At 42.8% G+C, this 19,205-nt stretch overlaps 1 protein-coding gene across 5 annotated transcripts in view; it reads right to left on the bottom strand.

Annotated features, from left to right (window-relative positions):
- Nucleotides 1-19,205, bottom strand: part of KMT2A (lysine methyltransferase 2A) — a 2,049,111-nt gene that overhangs the window by 1,348,542 nt on the left and 681,364 nt on the right. For all 5 annotated transcript variants that reach the window (XM_069614436.1, XM_069614434.1, XM_069614435.1 and 2 more), the window contains exon 10: nt 8,826-8,939. In XM_069614436.1, coding sequence (XP_069470537.1) covers nt 8,826-8,939 — 114 coding nt within the window. The remainder of the gene's footprint in view (nt 1-8,825; nt 8,940-19,205) is intronic.

Genomic DNA, 19,205 nt, shown 5'->3' on the forward strand with positions numbered 1-19,205 from the left:
GGGCATGCCACTTTCCTCGCGGCTCCATCCTGCGAGGAGAACGGGGAAGGCGACCGGTGACGGCGCTTCTGCGAATGCCACAACGAGGAAGAATAATGGCGGGAACCACTCCGGGACCGAGAACCCCGGGCCTCCTCCCGACACAGTCACCCCTCGAGTCGTCGGTGGACACCCCTTTGGATTTCGACTTGGATTTACGGGACTTACTGAGCTTAGAAATGCTACCTACCTGGAGCTAGCCTTCCGCAAAGCCTTGGCAACTGGCATTTTGAACAGTCGTCGGTGTCGTGACTCTCACCCAAACACCACAAACAAATGCGATGCAGGTCGGTGATCGACATTTTCGACTTGCAGTCTCGGCAGGTCTTGAAGCCAGACCGCGGAGTCGGAGGGGTCGAAGAAAAAGACATCTCAACGATGAAACACACGAGGCACGCCGAGTTTCACGAAGCAACACGTTCATGGAAAAAACGGAACTGAGGCTACAGGCGCCATGCGTCCTATTTATAACATCCGGTGACGTCGCCCTCGACGGAGGCCTTCGAGGGACATCGACCCGACGTCATCAACGCAGGACGCCCTCTGCTGAAAAAGATTCCCAAGTGCACACCTGTGGACATTACATGTCAAAGATGTGGAATACGTTGGAGGACACAATCCATTCGAAAATGCTTTACTTCTCACCAAAAGTTAGGAAAGTTTCCACACAACAGCAATAAGTAGTGTGTCCAGTCTATGGAGGGAAAGCAGCAAAATTACAAATCTTTCTCAACAAGAACACTCCTTGCTTTGCTCAACCTACCCAAGCTGTGCATATCATCTGCAAAATGTTAACTAAGTGTTCTTTGTTCCTATGCCAATACTTTGAAAGCATGAGCTGACTAGTAGTTAAACACCCAGAGCTCATCAAAAAGTCCTGCTGGTAATCCTGAGCCACCCTCGTACGATTGGAGATTGCAATTCTGATGTGCTGAGTCCACTTGGTGTAATAGCTTTAATCGGTGTGTTCTATCAGGCTGCACCTTGTAGCGCTTTCTACCATTGAATTTGTATGTTGCTGTTTGTGTTATGTGAAGCATGCCCTTGAGCTACTAGCAGTGTCATAATAAGTTACCTTAGTTATCTGGTGCCTGCCTTCCCACGCTTTTTCTCAAATGTGTCTGAAAACCATAATTTAATCTGCCCATACATGTTTAGTAAAATCATGTGTTTGAAGTGTTGGAATTCCCAGTGTGCCAATCCAGTAAAATGCACAGATGGCACAGTAACCATTTCTGTCAAGACCTAAGTATCATACCTTCTCGTATTAGTGTTAGAGTAATCTCAACAACAGGAAAAAAGCTCTGGAACCTTTTTCTTGTTGATAGTCTTGATGGTACATGTATTATCAGCCATCACATAAGGCTTCAGGGCCCATTAATTTCCAAAACTGTTTTACTTTTCATTTTAGTTAGCCAAAGTCCTCCAAGTACATCCTGAAGATGATCTAGTTTTGTCCCTGCACACACGTTCTTGCAGCAAGCTTCTTTTCCATTTTTTGCATTATACCAGCTTTCAATTTCAACCCTGTACCAATAATGTCCACCTCTGTTTGCTGTGACTCTCAACAGGATATCTCACACTACCCTAAAACCTTACCACTAGGGCTATATAGCTTTTCGGTCCTAGGTGTATTTTTGCCATTCTTTCAGAAACATACTATTTTCTGACTTAAGGAGACAACCTGATGTTTCCCCAGTGATATCTTGGGCGGTTTTGAAAAATGGCATGTCTTTTTGTAGAGTATACCCTTCGCCAAGTTCTAAGTAGTCTGATCAGCTACATCCAAAGCACTTCAGAATTACAGTATGCCAGCCCCCCACATGTTTAAAGGGGGAAAAGGACATCAAGTAGGAGACCTACATAGTGTCCCATATACTTTTTCAGAAACCCTTGAACTCTGGGTAGAAGTAGCTGATGTACTCATTTGTTAGTTTACTTAGTTTTTATGTACTACTGTGGAATACACTGTACAAAGTACTTTAGAGGGAGAAACGTTTGGTTAGGCATTGATATCAGGTAGGAAAGCTGAGTGGGAATTCAGGATGGGAGGGTTGTGGCTTCATTTATTGTATTAATTTTATTTATTTATATACAGGAAAGAACAATGTCAGAAAGGATGATGTAAGAAGTTCATATTATATAATTGGTGGAGATGTGGTTGCATTAAAGTGACATTCAATATAAGAGTATTTTGCTTGTTTTCGAAATGCACACATTCACACATACAGACTTGGCAGTGCTTTTCAGAGGAAGAGGCCAGCATATTAGGTTATTTTGAGTTTTGGCATAGTAAACCTAGAGGTGTGGCTGCCAATTGCCTAGTACAGCCAGCTTATTAGCCATGCAGCACAACCTGTTTGTGGATTGCCACAAATAAGGCAAACAGGGACCTTGTATTGTATGCGAGACCAAATGGGGACATGGGTGGTCCTCTTATAACAGATTTGCAGCTATATTTTGCACTAGACAAAGGGAAAGAATGTTGTTTTTGTGCAAACACAGTAATGGTGGATAAAAAACAACCCAATCAAGCCCTTACATGACACTGACTTGGATGGCTGTCTAGAGGTGTCAGTGAGGGAAGTGTTTCGAATTGTATTCACTGTTATGTTTATGTATGACTGCTATGCAGAGATGAAAATCGAAGATTGCAGAGTATTGTTTGGAGGCTGATTTAAGAAGTGTTAGATGTCATGATAATTAAGAGAGTAGCTTTGCGTGCTGGTGATATTGGACAAGTTGCAGGACATGTGTAAATAGCTAGTTAATATTCATCCCTACTTGATGCAACTGAGGCATTTGGCCACTATAGAAACGTTTTCTCAGGCATTGATTTAGAGGTAGTTGCAGTTATTAACAAAATCGGTTTATTTTGGGAAACTGCCTACAAAATAATGCATAATACAATACAATGAAACAATTCACAAAAATTGCCCTTCATAAATATAGATACCAGAAACCTTGCTGCTAATGCAAATATGAATGGGATTGCTCGAAATAAAAGAGGCTTAACCCAGATGATACTCATCGTATGGTTTGTCCTCGATGGAATAAAAACAACAATACATTCATAGAAACATTGCAATAAAATAATCCAACTCCCTGTTCACACAATTACAGATAAAGACTCTACAAGAGTTAATAATTCATAAAGAAGATAATCACTCAATGCCACTCATCTATAATTAAAGTGCAAAGCTTCCCCAGGCACATCTGTTTTTGGTTGTACGACTAGATTGATATGAGAACTTAGAATATGGTGAATAGCCCTATGCAGTGCTTCAGTCACAACTTGATGACCTCCTTTCTCGTTGATCAGGCTCAGCTGTTTTAACTTGGTACTGCAAACACTACATATCCTCCTGTTCATTTACATACATATGCACCTCTTTGAAAGACCTAGTATAAAGTTACCTTAGGATAGGTGAAAGCCATTATTTTCTGAAGGAAAAACAGCGAGTGCACACAGACAGGATGGGAATTGTATCTTCCTTCTTGTCCACACAGAAGGCACATTTGTTGACATTCCCCACTCGCCAGTGCAACATTTAGCTGGCAAAGCGAAGTCGTGCAGCCAGAACTTGAGGTATATCTGTTTGTTAAAGAATGGCACAATCACGTACAAGTAAGGTTTTGCCACAAAGATAACTTCACTTCTAAGTAGGCACTAGAAAGGGAACCATCTGAGCATTTTTACATCAAATCTTTCAGAAGGCAAGTAGAATAGGCAGCTTTTACCATTTTGACAGATTGGGGTCCAAGATCTACAGGGTATTTACCGAAGTGATGAATGCCATGGGCAGCTAACATTAGCTTCACATAACATATCCAAGGCCACAATGGAGGCCCCCCCCATACACACCTAACTTTACTAAAGACCAAACTCATCCAATGTAAAAATTGGTCTATGATGGAAATATAGCTGATCCCTGTAAGCCCCAATTTCATCTTAAGATGCACATTTGGTGCACTCTCAGATATCGATAGCAGATGTTTCAAAAAGTTATTTTCACTCCGCAACAGGATGTCCAAATTTCATAATCTAACACTATCTCAGTTATACAAGTCTTCTGATGTTCACAACTGGCGATGCATGGGCCAAAAAAAAGAGATGAAAGTATCAGGACCTGACAATGGTCCCGATCACAATTACAGATGTTCCATGATCCCTCAAAGACAGGGCCAGTAGGGGAGGCATCACAATTCTCTTCCAGTCTAGAACATTTCTTTGGAGGGTTCCAAACAATAGTTGAGGAAATTTAACACAACATATAAGTGAAGGTCCACCCCAAGATTGTCAGTAATCCTCTAAATCTTTTTGCATCGAAGCATGTGGTCAGACTCTCAATTTAACCAGAGTGGCAACAGTATAGAGCAACATCTACCCAAATGAGGGTACCTATAGACCCCAAAGAAGTAGCAGAATGTACCACAACAAACTACTTTATAGGTATTGCCTCCTCCGACATAAAAGAAGACAGGCTAATACTTTTGTCAAGCCGGCGTCAAGTGGGTGCTCAGTATCAGATACTGTTCAGTGCTGTCGTAGATCAAGATGTTGAAAATTCCTTCTGTTTGGGTATATTGGACATATTATCCTGTATTGTCTAGAAGCAGGAATTGGTGCAGTAAGAGTTGCCTCTAGCAGCTGAAACAACCACTGGCAGAGGAATAGTTTTGCTTCAGGGTGACTGTTTTTGTTAGTAAACACTTTTGGCAGTAGATTCGTCACTTTCTGAGACTGGCAGGTGTCGTTTCAACTTCTTATGGACAAAAGATTCCCAGCTTGCATTTCAAAGTCCAATCATTCCTTAGATTTAATATGTGGAATCCTGCCTACGTGGCCACATTGGGAACTCTAATGGCTATGTTGGATTTAAGATGTTCATCTGTGGGAAAAAAATGCAATGTCCCCTTTGCTCTGCTAACCATTTCGGCCATGCAGATAGCGTGCCTATACCTGAGAGATTTGGTGTTAAAAGCATTACAAGCATCAAAGCCATTTAACTGTGCATGCATCCTGAAGCTGGTCAGAAATCGTCATCTTCTGTGAGCAAATGCTACAAAACTTGTGGGGAGTTTTCTCCATGACACCAAAGGTTCTGGAAGGAATCTGAAAGAAAACACAAAGATTACCTCAAAGAAGACAGTCTGTGGGCACGCTGCCGAAATGCAACCGTAAGAAAGATATAGTCTGAATGTTGAAAGACTTTGAAAAAGCCATGGCTATTGGCACCAAATTAACAAATGGCAGATCAAGCATGAGCCACTGGGGTACAAATATGACCCTGCGTCTGCACAGATTTGTGAGACATTGAAGTCATTAGGACCCAAACTATAGGCGCTTGGGTAAAAAAATAAGGGACTTCAAAAAATGACATCTCATTAACTATTTGGTGATGCCCCATTACAATGGGAGATATGTAGCAAAACAGAAAATCCTGCTGAAGAGCTTGTACTTACCCACTTGTCCATCCTGCTCTGTTCCTAAATAGTCAAGCAACAAATACTAGGAGGATAAGGACAGCCAAAGCATTACTAGAATCAAGCATGAGTAAAAGCCATGTTTGATTAGGATGAACACATTTGAGAAGGCTTAATCTGCTGACCTGCATATCTCAAAACAGGATCACAGCATGGTGTACACTAAAATATTTACTTGTGTGAAGTTGAACCTTCCCTTATTCATTTTGGGGGCAACACACAAACCAATAAAGGCAGTTGAAGAGTTTTCATGTGCTACCCTCTACAATCAAGAGACAGCAGAGTGAGCAAGTAAACTAGAACAGTTGACAGGTGTCAGTAGTTTTCAGGGGTATTCCAAACAAGAGATGATGGAAAAGACCCTGACAGAAGACAGTATTTATGTCCTTGGGTGTATCTGTAAAGACCAGAAGAGAAAATAGATTCACTTAGTAAAGCTGTTATGGACAACCACTGAAGGAATCTACCATACAAAACACACATGGAATTTTCTGAGAATTCAATGGGAGATGCTCTAAGGCTGCGCACTGAAGAAGATCATCAGAAATATTTGACAAATGAACTTTCTCAATTTGTCTCCTTTATAAGCAACCTTGGACGGAAGAAAGAAAAAACCACAGAGTCCATCTTATATCTAATATTGAAAAGTCATGGCCTTGACAGATATCCCTTAGTGCTAATCATCACAGCAGTTCCTGCCTGCATGGCAAAGGTGTTGCGCCTGTTACTAAATGTTTTCTTTTGTGATTAACCATACATTCAAAATCTCTCATTAAAGCAGTGATGTCATCCCAACTAATCAAGTGTTCAAATATGAGTAATGCTTTCGTTTCCTGAGCTTAAGGTAACTTTCAACAGCCAGAAGTCTCATGTGAGCATTTTATTTTTAGTGTGGAATGCAATGTCTTCTGAACTGAGTAAGAAACACAACTTGCTAAAATTTCACAACAGATGGAAACTTGGCTGTTTTGGTAAGAACTCTAAAATCATGAGAATACTGTTCATCCTCACTAATAGAGAATGTTTAACAAAGTTTAACCTACACCCATCCAGCAGAGAAAACAACACTCCTCAATAGTTACACTTTCTTGCACTGGTATAAGGGAACAATATACTGGCTCATGACCGCCTGCCTAGAACACAACAAATGACACTGAGGAACCTATAACGACTCAAAGACATCACATCAAGGCATCAAGAATCCCATAAGAGAATGCCTTTCCTGTATCCCGGAATATCTAAGCCTCAACACAGGACATCTTTATGTATCAACCACTAAAACAAAACTCCTCTCACCATAACACAACAGACAGCTAAACCAATAATTTGGAAGAACCACAGAAACCCCAAGAGCACTCTTTTGGGCTCATTATTTAGTTTCCCGTAATTCGCCGGTGGGAACCCGTTCCATGTAGACATACACGTAGGCGGTCCCCCCCATTGATTTTTAATCATTTCCATGGCAGAGTGCATAAGTGCAGGGCAAAAAGTGGCGAGCAAGCGTGTACGTTTGTTGTGCACTTTTGTACTCCGACATGTAAATGAAGTAAACGTTGCCTGCCATGTATGCAAGGTAGGTGGCATTTACAATGGATCCCTGCAGGGTCTGCCTATTTTTTGTTGGCGCATAAAGTCAGGGGACCCCATAGGGATCCCCAATATTTGCGCCGGCATGAAAATGCATGCCGGCACAAATTCTGGAGCATTCATATGGTGGAGAGGAAGGGAGGCGGCGGCAACACAAGTTGCGTTCTGTATCTTTTCTCCACCATGAAAATGGACGGAAATGAGCAGTGATGTGAATCCATGGCGTAAAAGCCTTATGCAAGGCTTTTACTCCATCCATTTACGTTATGGCTCAGTAGAAGATTCGCTCCTCTACCTTTTGACCGACCGTCAATTTCTCTCCACCTCAGTCACCACACAGAAACTCAAACCAGCAACTCTCACACGGTTCTACGTGTTTTCACAGCCTTCTATTCAAAAGACTACATTTTGTTTGTGCACTTTTGGTCGACTCAAATTCAACCAGGTTTTGTTTTATTAATGGGTGGGGTTCATACCATATAATCTAGTCTACACCACCACCCCTTCATACCCCCACATTCCACTCGCCTACACCCACATACACAATCATCTATGTGTATATGTTATTGGTTGAATTCGACTAAAAGTGTACAAACAAAATGCAGACTTTAAAAAAGAAGTCTATGAAAACACATATACACAGCTTTAAAACAAAACTCTCCCTTCGTTTTACACATCACAAACGTACACCTCTAACTACAACAAACACACTCAGCCCCTGGCCAACATACACCCCACTATAAGCAGGAGGTGCCCCCTGGACACAAAGCCTTCAATGTCTCCTATGACTTTTCACCTAGGTCAGGGTACTTGAAATCTGCAACCTCAACACAAAGCACTGAATTCGTGCTATGCCTCTCCTCCCAAGTAACCAAATGCACCCACTCTCTTCCAGATCCTCCAGAGCATCTAGAGACCATGCAAATGGCAGCAGAGTGCGGTACAAATCCAAATAATATAGCATAACATAAAAAACAATTACTTTTTAGAGTATTTTTTAAAATCCTCTTCTGTTTCTGTGTGCAATACAATGAGTTTGTTTATTTTAAATAAGTTAATTGTGACCTTTAGGCTTAAACATCTACCTTGCTTGGATATAACTGGTAAGTATGCATGCACTGTATGAAAGAATATGGAAATTCAACAATTATCAAAATCTTCGGTAAGAAAAATGTCCCCCTCTTTCAAAATTAAGGCAATCAATATTTTCCAATGCATTTGGTAACTTGTAATTCTTTAGATGTGGATGCACCTTTAAAATCAGAATGTGAGAAATGCTCCAGAGAACCTCGTTGACGTGTTTACAAGGGTGCATTTGGATTGCACTGTGAAGAGGTTAAGGGAAGGAATGGAGCTGTCAGTTATCAGACTTCGCATATTTTGAAAAGAGCAACTAAAGCTTGGAGAAAAAAAAGAGGTCAGTATTTGACTTTGATTCTCAAAACTAGTTCTGAAGTCGAAGAGGTAGTTTACATAATTCTGTGGCAGAGCCAAGCCTAAGGAGAAGTACAGCACACCAGGCTAAGGCATAAGCACTATGTGAACTTATAAATAAGCAATGAAAATCTTGCATCACATTTTCCTTTACAAATGATTTTCTTGCAGCAAAAATGGTTCCATATGCTAGTGAAAAATGTCTTCCTATAAGTGATTGTTAAATAAGCCACCCGTATCTGAAATGTGTTTGTGAACATGATGCTAAGAAATCTTACCTCCACATTTCCACTGCTGGCACACAGGAAGCAGACCACCCTGGGAGTTATAGGCACAGATGTTAGGATGCTCAATCCACCCATTCCCCACACATTTTCCACCTCGCAGTCCTCCTGCAAAGGAGAAAGAAATAAGCAACACAATGTCATTGATTTTTTACATTGGCATCAACAAGAGTGTGAAGTGATGATGCTTCTCAATGACCTGAAGCTCACAACCAACTCCATAAAAAGAACAGCACTACAGAAGCTCTGCTCAGCAAGCTTGGACTCTGCCTCATCCCAATGACATATTGCAGCAAAATGAAACCCTGTGAATAATTCACTTTCGTAATCACTTTGAGAAAACATTTACTAGAAAATCTGTTATGTTGACTCACCTAATGTGACAACAAGCAACTAAACCCTGCATTTTAAAGCAAACAAGTTTGGCACGCTACAGTTTCAAAGCAAAAGCAACCAAATACATCTAGAAGTTCAGGGAAAGTTTGATTATCTTGCACCAATGGAAACCCAAAGGTACCAGAGAATAAAAAATTCTGGTTAACTGAATGTCGATTGTCCAAGCTGGATAGCAAAGCAAAATGGACAGATAACCAAGCTTCAATGCCTGTTTACTCTTATCTGGCTCAGAAACGTATCTGGCATTTTCTTAACAGCAGCCATTACTATTACCAGCAAAGGAGGTGCCCGTTAATAAAGCATTTTGGTTAATGGGGTGGCGGATATCAAAGCATTGACTGAATTCTATATATGTAACACTGGAACAGAGTGCTAGTGACTGGGTACATCTTAGAACACACGTGTTTTACATATACGTGTATGAAGGGCATCACTCAATACTTAAATTGTACTTTTTCTCAATAGCAGAGTCATTGAATGCGTTTTCTGGAGTAACATTTTCCTTTAAGGGTTTAAGAGTGAAGGCTTAGGGTAACATAGTTTGGGATAAGTAGCAAATGGATAAAAGAAAATAGCAAGAAGCTAACAAGAGGTTGGCCGTATGGGGTTTGGACGGGTGCCCAACTCACTAACATCATCAAGTCCAGAAAATAATCCTTGGTGAAAACAAATCAAGGACCACATCTTACTAACAAAGCACAGCAAACTCAAGGAAAATACACTTGAAAAAAAGAACTCTGTGAAAAGGCTACTTGAGGGAGGAGCAGATTCTGCTTGTACGTATCAGGAGCCATTTCAGGATTAATTATTTTTTTTGAGACACCTCGAAGCGTGTGTGATGCCAAGTCTTAAGTATTACCTCTGGCAAAAGGCCCATGTATTTTTTTTGTTTTTCTCCATTTTAGGGAGAATTCTCATTTCTGTGCTATATCCCTTCAACTTTAGAGACCTCCAGCTCTTTTGCTGGACTTGGAACCTTTTATTGTTAACACTGGAGTGATTGAGACCTTTTTCTCACTCATGGGTTTTTACCTGATTTGGATTTTGTGTTTTCACTGTTTTTGGAGTCTGACAAACTCCATAGGCATCTGCTTTTTGTATGGTGACACACAGCACCCTCAGTGCAGTGTCCGAGACATTCCTTCAAATTTCTCAGAAGGTTTAAATACCTTTTCTTGTGTGAACTACGGTTCCCAAGAATAGTAAAGTGAAATTGACTTTATTGACCTTTTCGCTTAGTAGATCCAGCACACACCATCTTATATGGGGTGCTGGGGGGTTACCTAGTAGCCCCTTATCAGACTTTGTAAGGTCCCATTTTTATGTTACCCTCGCTACTTTAAATGGCTGGTGGCAGTGTTTTACCTTTTCCGACCATTGTGCTTTCCTACTGCAGGCTGAACACTCAGCTGCAGTACAGCACCCATGTGTGACTATTTTGTCAAATGGCCACTGTCTTCTTTTTTTGCCATTTTCTGTTTGTGAGGTCTTTCATGGGTTTTACTCTGTGTGTTGAGACAGATTTGAGCCTATTGTTTGTTTTGCCTTTGGCAGGCTTCAGCGCTGAAGCCCGTCCCTAGCTCTGGTGTGTCTGGAAGGACAGGATGTGAGGGAGGGTCCCAAAACTCCCCTGTCTCTAGGAATGCCTCAATGCAACTAGTCCTGATTGGCTGGCTGGCTATCCATGATTGACAGCTTAGGCTGTGCATGAATAAAAAAAAAACAGCTTAAAAGGCGAGTGTTTTGGGACTACAGGCAGAGTCGACCACTGGGAGAAACACCTGACTAAGAAACCGTAACAAAGCTTGCTGCAACCTCCTGAACCTTTGAATTGCCAGGTGAAACCCTGCCGCTGTGCTGAACTCCTATTTACCCTCAACAGAGAAGCTTCAGACGGAACGACTTCACAAGGGGAAAGTCCAAGCTGCGCTCGTCCAAGCCACCCTCCAACCAGCAGATACCCTTGCCAACCCACACAGCCTGCTCACCACAGTGAACCGCGCTCAGGGAGATGGACAGTAAAGAGAGCCACCAATAACACCGAACTTAATAAACCTTACCACTCCTCTTCCCCCAAGACAGCGACTGCACGAGTCGCCAACTCCAGCCGGAACACCACCGACAGACGGAGCCCAAACTAGTAGCGGACACCCCCTCACCTGCCACTACACCACAAGACAACAAAACCAAAGCCGGACCAACTAGACGTCACCAAGCAAAGACTACACAACTTTCAATCTAACAATGCCACGCAAACGACCCATCCCAAGGAAAAGACGAAGCGATGAAAGAACAAACACTCCAGAACAGCAACTTAGAACAACAACCATAGAATGGACCTCCGCAGACAGGAACACAAACCGAAGTAACTCTGAGAGAAGAGAAAAATCCCTCTACCTAACTCCATATCTCGCAGACAACTGGCCACCACGGCAAGCCAACCCAACATTAGAAGCAGCAACATCAGAAGAAACAACCTAACACAAGCAAGTAGAAGGATGAACAACAGACGACCGACGCAATAACCCCCTACATCACCAAAGCAAGAGGAACTTCCGATGATCAACAACCACAACTCCCGGAAGACGAACCAGATGAAAACACAAAAAACCCAAGACAAAACCTAGAAGAACTCTTCGAAGACGCTGACACCCCGAATCCCACAGCCCAACAAGTGACCGACCAGGAAGGAAACCTCAACACCGAGCAGAAGACGATCTCAACAAAGCCCAAACCAAACAACACCTCCAAACTTCACTGCAATCTAATAAACGCAAGATCCATGTCAAAACACTCAACAGAGATCTTTGACCTACTCGACGACAACGGCACTGACATCCTGTTCATCACAAAAACAAGGCTGGACGACAACTACAAAATCACACTCCAAAGCTGCCTTCCGACCGACTTCAAATGCCTACAAATAAACAGAAACAAAAGAGAGGAGGCATCGCTATAGCATTCAAAGAACACCTGAAAATAAAAACTGACGAACCACTCAACATCCTCAACTGCGAAACCATGGTAACACACCTAACAGCGAGCCCAAAAACCAACATCACATTCATCCTGGTATACAAACCGCCGACATATGATGCAACATTCGTCGATAACTTCATAGAAGCCATCACCAACTTAGCCATCAACCACAAACACCTAATCATCCTGGGGGACTTCAACATCTGGTTTGAAGACAGCCACGCCAACTCCCAAAACTCATTAATAGAACAACACCATGAAACTACGACAACTAGTCAAAGGAGCAACGCACTCAACAGGACACACCCTAGACGCAATTTTCGCCAAAGAAAAACTCATCCCCACGGCACCTCCATTACAAATACTGTGGAGCGATCCTCTCATCATCCCATTCGTGATCACTCTGCCTACCCAAGCCTACATCCAACATCCAACATCCGAAACTCACAACCACCACCAAAAGAAACTGGAAACACGTCATAGAAAGCAACCTATTCGAACAACTGGAATTAACGAAACCCTCAACCACAGAACTGGAGCTAGCTGACCTAGAAGGGAAAGCAGAGATACTGCACAAATGAATTGCAGATACAAAAGACAAGATCGCCCCAGAAAAACCGTTCACCCCAACAAAGAAAAGAGCAATGGCAAAATGGTTCACCCCACTATTAAACGCCATGAAAAAGGAAAACAAAGATGGAATTGGAATGGAGGAAAGAATACAACCCAGGGAATAAACACTGTACCAGAAACAAATCTGCGCATACAAGAAAGAAATTCAAAAGGCAAAAAGAAGACATTACAATGACAGAATCAACAATGCCACCAACACACAAAAAGAAATATTTAGCATCATTGAAGAAATGAGAAACCCACCAGGCTGCAATAACACCCCAACCCCCTCAGAAAAACTATGCAACGACATGGCGGACCACTAAAAAAAAAAAAAATCAATGACATCCGACAAACCATACAAAAGCGACCAACCAACCACAACATACAACCCAACGAACCTAACACAGAACCACAGCACAAACTCCAAAGCTTTCCTGAAATATCAGCAGAGGCATTCGCAATGCTGGTAAAACGAAGCAAGAAAGCGGGATCACCCATGGACCCATGGACCCGTGGACCCCTGTCCCCCAGAGATCTACAAATCAATCCTCGCGCAAGGATCGCCAGCAGAACACTACAGAAACCTTCTAAATCTATCACTATCAACAGGGACTGTATCGAAGATCTTCAAATCAGCATACATCAAGCCACTCTTGAAAAACACAAGTGGGGACGTAGACGACCTTTCCAACTACAGGCCGATCTCGAACATCCCCTACCCTGCAAAACTTCTAGAAACCTACATATATAAACTAACCCAAGAACACGTAGAAAAACACCATCTACAGGACCAAGCTCAAATCGGTTTCAGACCAGCGAGAGGAACGGAAACAGCACTACTATCCATCTGGGACGACCTCAAAACTAACGCAGACTCAAACACTACCTCAGTCCATATTCTGCTCGACCTCTCCGCAGCCTTTGACACAGTTAGCCACGAAACCCTGACCAAAAGACTATAATACATAGGCACAACAGACACAGCACTACGCTGGACCAAATCATTCCTAGCAGACAGAACAGAAACCGTATGGATCAAACCTTTCAAATCCACTCCACGAGTTAACGACTGTGGAGTGCCACAAGGATCCTCACTATCTCCACTATATTTCAACATCTATCAGACTCCGGTCATCAGAATCTTCAAAAAATACAACATTACATGTTACAACTACGCAGGCAGACGACACTCAGATCATCTACAAAATCAAAGACACCGATGCCGACCATTCAACCCTAATCAACTGTCTAAAAGAAGTCTTCAACTGGATGGATGCCAACAACCTGAAAAACAACCCAGGAAAGACAGAAATCATGATCGTATCCAAAGACCAAGAGAACGAAACCACCATCCCATGGCCTATGGAAATGGGAAACACACCGACACCATCGAAGGTAGTAAAAAATCTGGGAGTCCTAATGGACACCACCCTAACCCTGGAACCACAAATAAATGCAACAGCGAAGAAATGCTTTTTTCTCCTCCACAGGGCAAGAAGAATTCTACCTTTCCTCTCCTTTACGCACAAAACACTCACTATCGTCGCCCTAACCATGTCAAAAATTGACTATGCAAACAGCCTCTACCTCGGAATACCAGAATACCTCCTGAAGAAACTGCAACGGATCCAAAATGCAGCAGCAAGACTACTCCTCAAACTATCCAGAAGAGACCACATCACTCCAGCCCTAAAAACACTACACTGGCTCCCAGTAAAACATTGCATCACCTTCAAAACAATGTGCATAACGCACAGGGCAATCGGCGGACAAGGAGCAGAATTCCTACAAAAGAAAATAACAGTCTACAAACCAACAAGACCCCTCCGATCGAGCAACGAAATCCGCCTGCAACTCAAACCATACCTCAAGAAAAAACTTGGAGGCACCTCCTTCTACCACTTAGCCGCAAAAACCTGGAACAGCATCCCAAAGGAAATAAACACTGAAGATCACCTAAAATTCAGGAAATCGCAAAAAACCTGGCTCTACAACACCACAGACTAAACCTGGAAAACTAAACTGGTAAAAAGGACAACTAAACCGAAAAGACATGGACACCCCTGACCGGGGAGAGCAAAGCCCACGGTAGCTGGACGGGTGACATTGGATAGACAGGAACACACGCGGCACGCACAGAGACTGAGTCAACTAACACAGACAACCCCACCAACACCTTCGCCCACCCTTAATTTAATTACCGCCAGGTACCACATTGGTGTGGAATTACCGAGACACTGGCAATCTCCCCCACTACCTGAGAGGTTTGTCATTGGCAAGCCCACTAGAGTCTAAATGGAGGATAAGGGGAACTATCAGAGAGCATATTAGAGGCGGGGGCTAGAGGAGTATGGAACCTGCATGCCAGTCAGACCCAGATCAGGACAGAGCCGCAACAGGGGAGACTACGCAAGCCGAGCGCTCCAATTCAGGATAGAGACGCAAACTAACCAACCCTACTAACAATTTCCCTTTCTGCATACACCTCTCAAACTCCAAACCAAACAACCAAAACCTACAGCACAACAAACCGCACAAACTTCACTACATTGCAACAACAAAACAAAAACACAGTCTTGCACAACAGTACAAGACGACTACCAGCCGCAAACACCCCAGGCCAAGCCAATGGACCCACCGGGCTGAGGCCGCCAACAGCACATCACTGCTCTCTTGCACTTTTCCTGCTACCTCCCACTAACTCAACCTCCCCTTCTCTGTCAGAGCGGCCAGAGCGCCAGGGGACCACTCCGGTGGTGATAGTGCGCGGTACAAATGTCCTTTAACATTAACGTTAGTGGGACCAACTAACCCCCGAGACGAAAACCACTGGACCACCATCCCCGACTTGCTGTGCCTCCCCGTTGCTTCGGAAACCCAATGCCAGGGAATGAGTGTCTGTAGTCGAGTGAAACGACTGAAACGGTAACAAATACAGATAGAAGCTTCAGGAGTCTACTCAGGACACTCCAGAAGCAGGAACTCCCTCACCAGAGTGCAGGACTGAAGGAGTGAAGGAACTCCAACCAGTATCCGTGAACCGCATCAGTGCTGTTTGCTAAGCGCTGAAACCTCGAAGTGCCGCTGAACCGAAAATAGCCCGTAGCTGCCGACGACCTCCCAAGTACCGCTGCAGGAGGCCTCCAGACGTCCTCCCTCTTGTCCCCATGACTGAGGCTCAGGAACAAGGGTCTGCACCGCTGTAGCAAGACAGACTCCAGCTGGACCACTCTTCTTCTAACCAGAGGTACTGTTTAGGCTTGGGGTACTTACCTCACCGCCTGTTGCCGTGCTTTTCTCACTTGGGAATTGCATTGGCTTACCTTTTACAAGTTGATTCCAACTCTCTTCTCACAGGCTTAACAGCTTGTGACCCTACCAGTGACTTTTCGAAGACTCTCTAACTTTGGACAAGACTTTGATCTAAGAATTGCATCAGATCCAAATAGCTCTGACAAACCATGCCAAGGAGAAAACTACATTCTCCACCCCACGGGGCTTATACCAGTTTAAGGTTATGCCTTTTGGACTTAGGAATGCACCGGCTACATTCCAAAGGATGGTGAATCAAGTTCTGAAAGAGTTAGAGGACTTCTACATCGCATACTTGGATGACATTGCAGTGTTCAGCCTTGGGAAGAGCATCTTCACCACCCAGGATATGTTTTGCAGGCTCTGCAACAGGCCCATCTGACCATCAAGGCTAGTAATGACAAATTGGTCCGAGTAAAGTGGTCTACCTTGGGCATGAGGTAGGAGGAGGTATAATTAATTTTTTAATTGTTTTTATTGTATATAGTTTAAAAAAACCTTTTCAACATCATAAAATTAATCTAAATTCATAAAACTAAAAAAAAAACAGGCAGAAATACAACAAAAACAATAACAATAATACATGAAAAATAAAAAAAAGAAGGATCCTTGAACTAATTATAAATTATAGAGGAATCAGTTTAAAAAACACATTTTGAATAATAAAGAAATCGATTTTAAAAAAACATGCAAATGCTAACATGACGGCCACATTTGATGAGTTTAAGCATCTCTGCCACAAGGAATCAGTATTTATCCAATTTGTTGAAAGGAACAACTTTCCTAGATAACTCATTCGCTGGACATTTGGAGCCGGGCAGACTAGAATTAAAGGTTTTGTTTTTTCTATATTCTTATGATTTTTACATAGGTGTTCATCCATTTCAATTTTCCCACGCCTTTCTAGCATCTCATGAGTAGGAAGGAGGTTCCATCGAAAAAGTAAAACTATTGCTCTATGAAAAACGTAAGGGGATAAAATTAAATACAGAGGAACTGTCCCTCCCTTTTTGTATTCATGCCCGAGATGGCTCATGGATGGGTAGCTATAGAATTTTTCAACAGTCTCAAACCAGTGCAAGTCGTACAAACGATTATTGACCTTAGCAAGGTTACCAATAATGAACTCAGTGTCCACATTCAGCTCTTCCAGGATTAGGTTACCAAATGTACGAAGATCAGACAAAAAATGTACTCTGGACCCACTGAGGTTCAAGAACATAGCTTTACCTAAACAGCAGTTTTAAGTACAATTGCAGGCAGTTCCATTTTACTCGAGCTCTTAAAGAAGTTAACCCCAACTCAAATCTAATAGCTGAGATAGGGACACAATTAGGAATTTCCAGGATTCTTCTCAAAAGCTTGGCCTCTATTCGATCCAACCATTTAGGTAACACAGCAAAGTAAAGTTCAAGCCCATGAATCATTTGCGGGACACATTACACAACGTATCTCCCAACCTACCCATGACAAAGGCAGACTACTAGAGTGGATCACGATATCAATTGCGAGACCAACATTCTCTCCAACCAGCCAGGCACCTTTCCGAACATCATATTATTCTCTTCACCTTAAAGGATAGCAATCAATCCAACATCGACAGGCCCATAGCGCCTCCTAAACTCTCCAGAAACACACGTAATATAACAGCACAAAATTACTCCAGCTATTTCAACCTATCATTAATCCCAACACCTTAAATTATGACCCAACCTCCTTAGTTAACCTGTACATCATCATCATTCTCAACACCAACAAGAAAGCACTATTAAAAATCCAAAAAGCCAAAACTCACTCGCACATGAATACTTGGTTTACCCTGCACCTCAGAACCTTGCTCAAGAACAAACGAGCGGCGGAAACGTTGTGGAAAAACATACCGTCAACACCTAACAAAGATAATTTCCTAACAGCCTCATCCACCTACAAAACAGCAATCCTCCAAGCTAAAATCGACTCGTACGACGACTGCATCACAAAAGCTAAATCCAATACAAAAAAACAAATTCAGTATCCTCAGAGAGTTTGAATCCCCTACTGCACCTGCGGTAACTTGCACAAAAGAGTTCACATGGTGCACTAATATCTAAAAAGCTCTCTTATAAAATTGAACTCCTTCAAACTAGGATACAAAAAAAAGCCAGCCTGCCCACTAATACATCCCAATCGGCAACGCAAGCTCCTACACCGGACCAACACGATCTGTTTAAGTTTTCCTCTCTCACCACCAAGGTTGTCGAGGACTTCTTTCTGCCACGTTGGTAGGGTTCTGGAAGAAAGTAAGCAGTTCTATAGACTGGTTCACATGGAACTTTGAAATTAATTTAGGCGCAAACCTTGGGTGAGTGCGCAGAACTACCTTATCTCTGTGAATTGTGACAAAAGGGTCTAGAATAGAAAGGGCTTGTAGTTCACTAACTCTTCGTATGGAAGTGACTGCCACTAGGAAGGCTGTCTTGTAAGTGAGTGCTTTTAGGCTTGCTTTGTGCATAGGTTCAAAGGGAGACCCCATCATTCTGGTTAACGCCACATTTAGGTCCCATCCAGGAGCCAGGTTGGAAATGGGAGGATACATTCTTTTAACCCCTTCCATAAAAGCTTCAATCACTGGGATCTTCCACCAAGACACGTTCTGCTGGGACGTAGTGTAGGCTGAAAGTGCAGCTAAGTGAACCTTCAGGGAGTTCAACACAAGACCTGAGTCCAGCAGGTGAGTCAGGTGTAACACAATATGTGTAGAGGAACATTCAATGGGATTGATGCCCTTGGTATTATACCATATGACATAGCATTTCCATTTATTGGAGCAGCAATGTCTGGGGTTAGGTTTCCTTGCTTCTCTGAGTATATCCATACATCTCTGAGGAAGCTGGAGATGCCCAAACTCTAAGATGTCTGGAGCCAGGCCGCTAAGTTGAGAGTTTGCGGGCATGGATGGAGCGTTTTCCCCCTGTCCCGATTCAACATGTTGTAAGGGCAAGGCAGTTTCATCTGAGGAAAGAAATATTTTCATCAGATTGGAGAACCAGGGTTGTTGTGCCCATAATGGGGGACCAAAATCATGGTAACTGG

This window comes from Ambystoma mexicanum, chromosome 9 (genome assembly GCF_040938575.1).
Source record: "Ambystoma mexicanum isolate Mex_15411 chromosome 9, UKY_AmexF1_1, whole genome shotgun sequence".
Lineage (NCBI taxonomy): Eukaryota > Metazoa > Chordata > Amphibia > Caudata > Ambystomatidae > Ambystoma > Ambystoma mexicanum.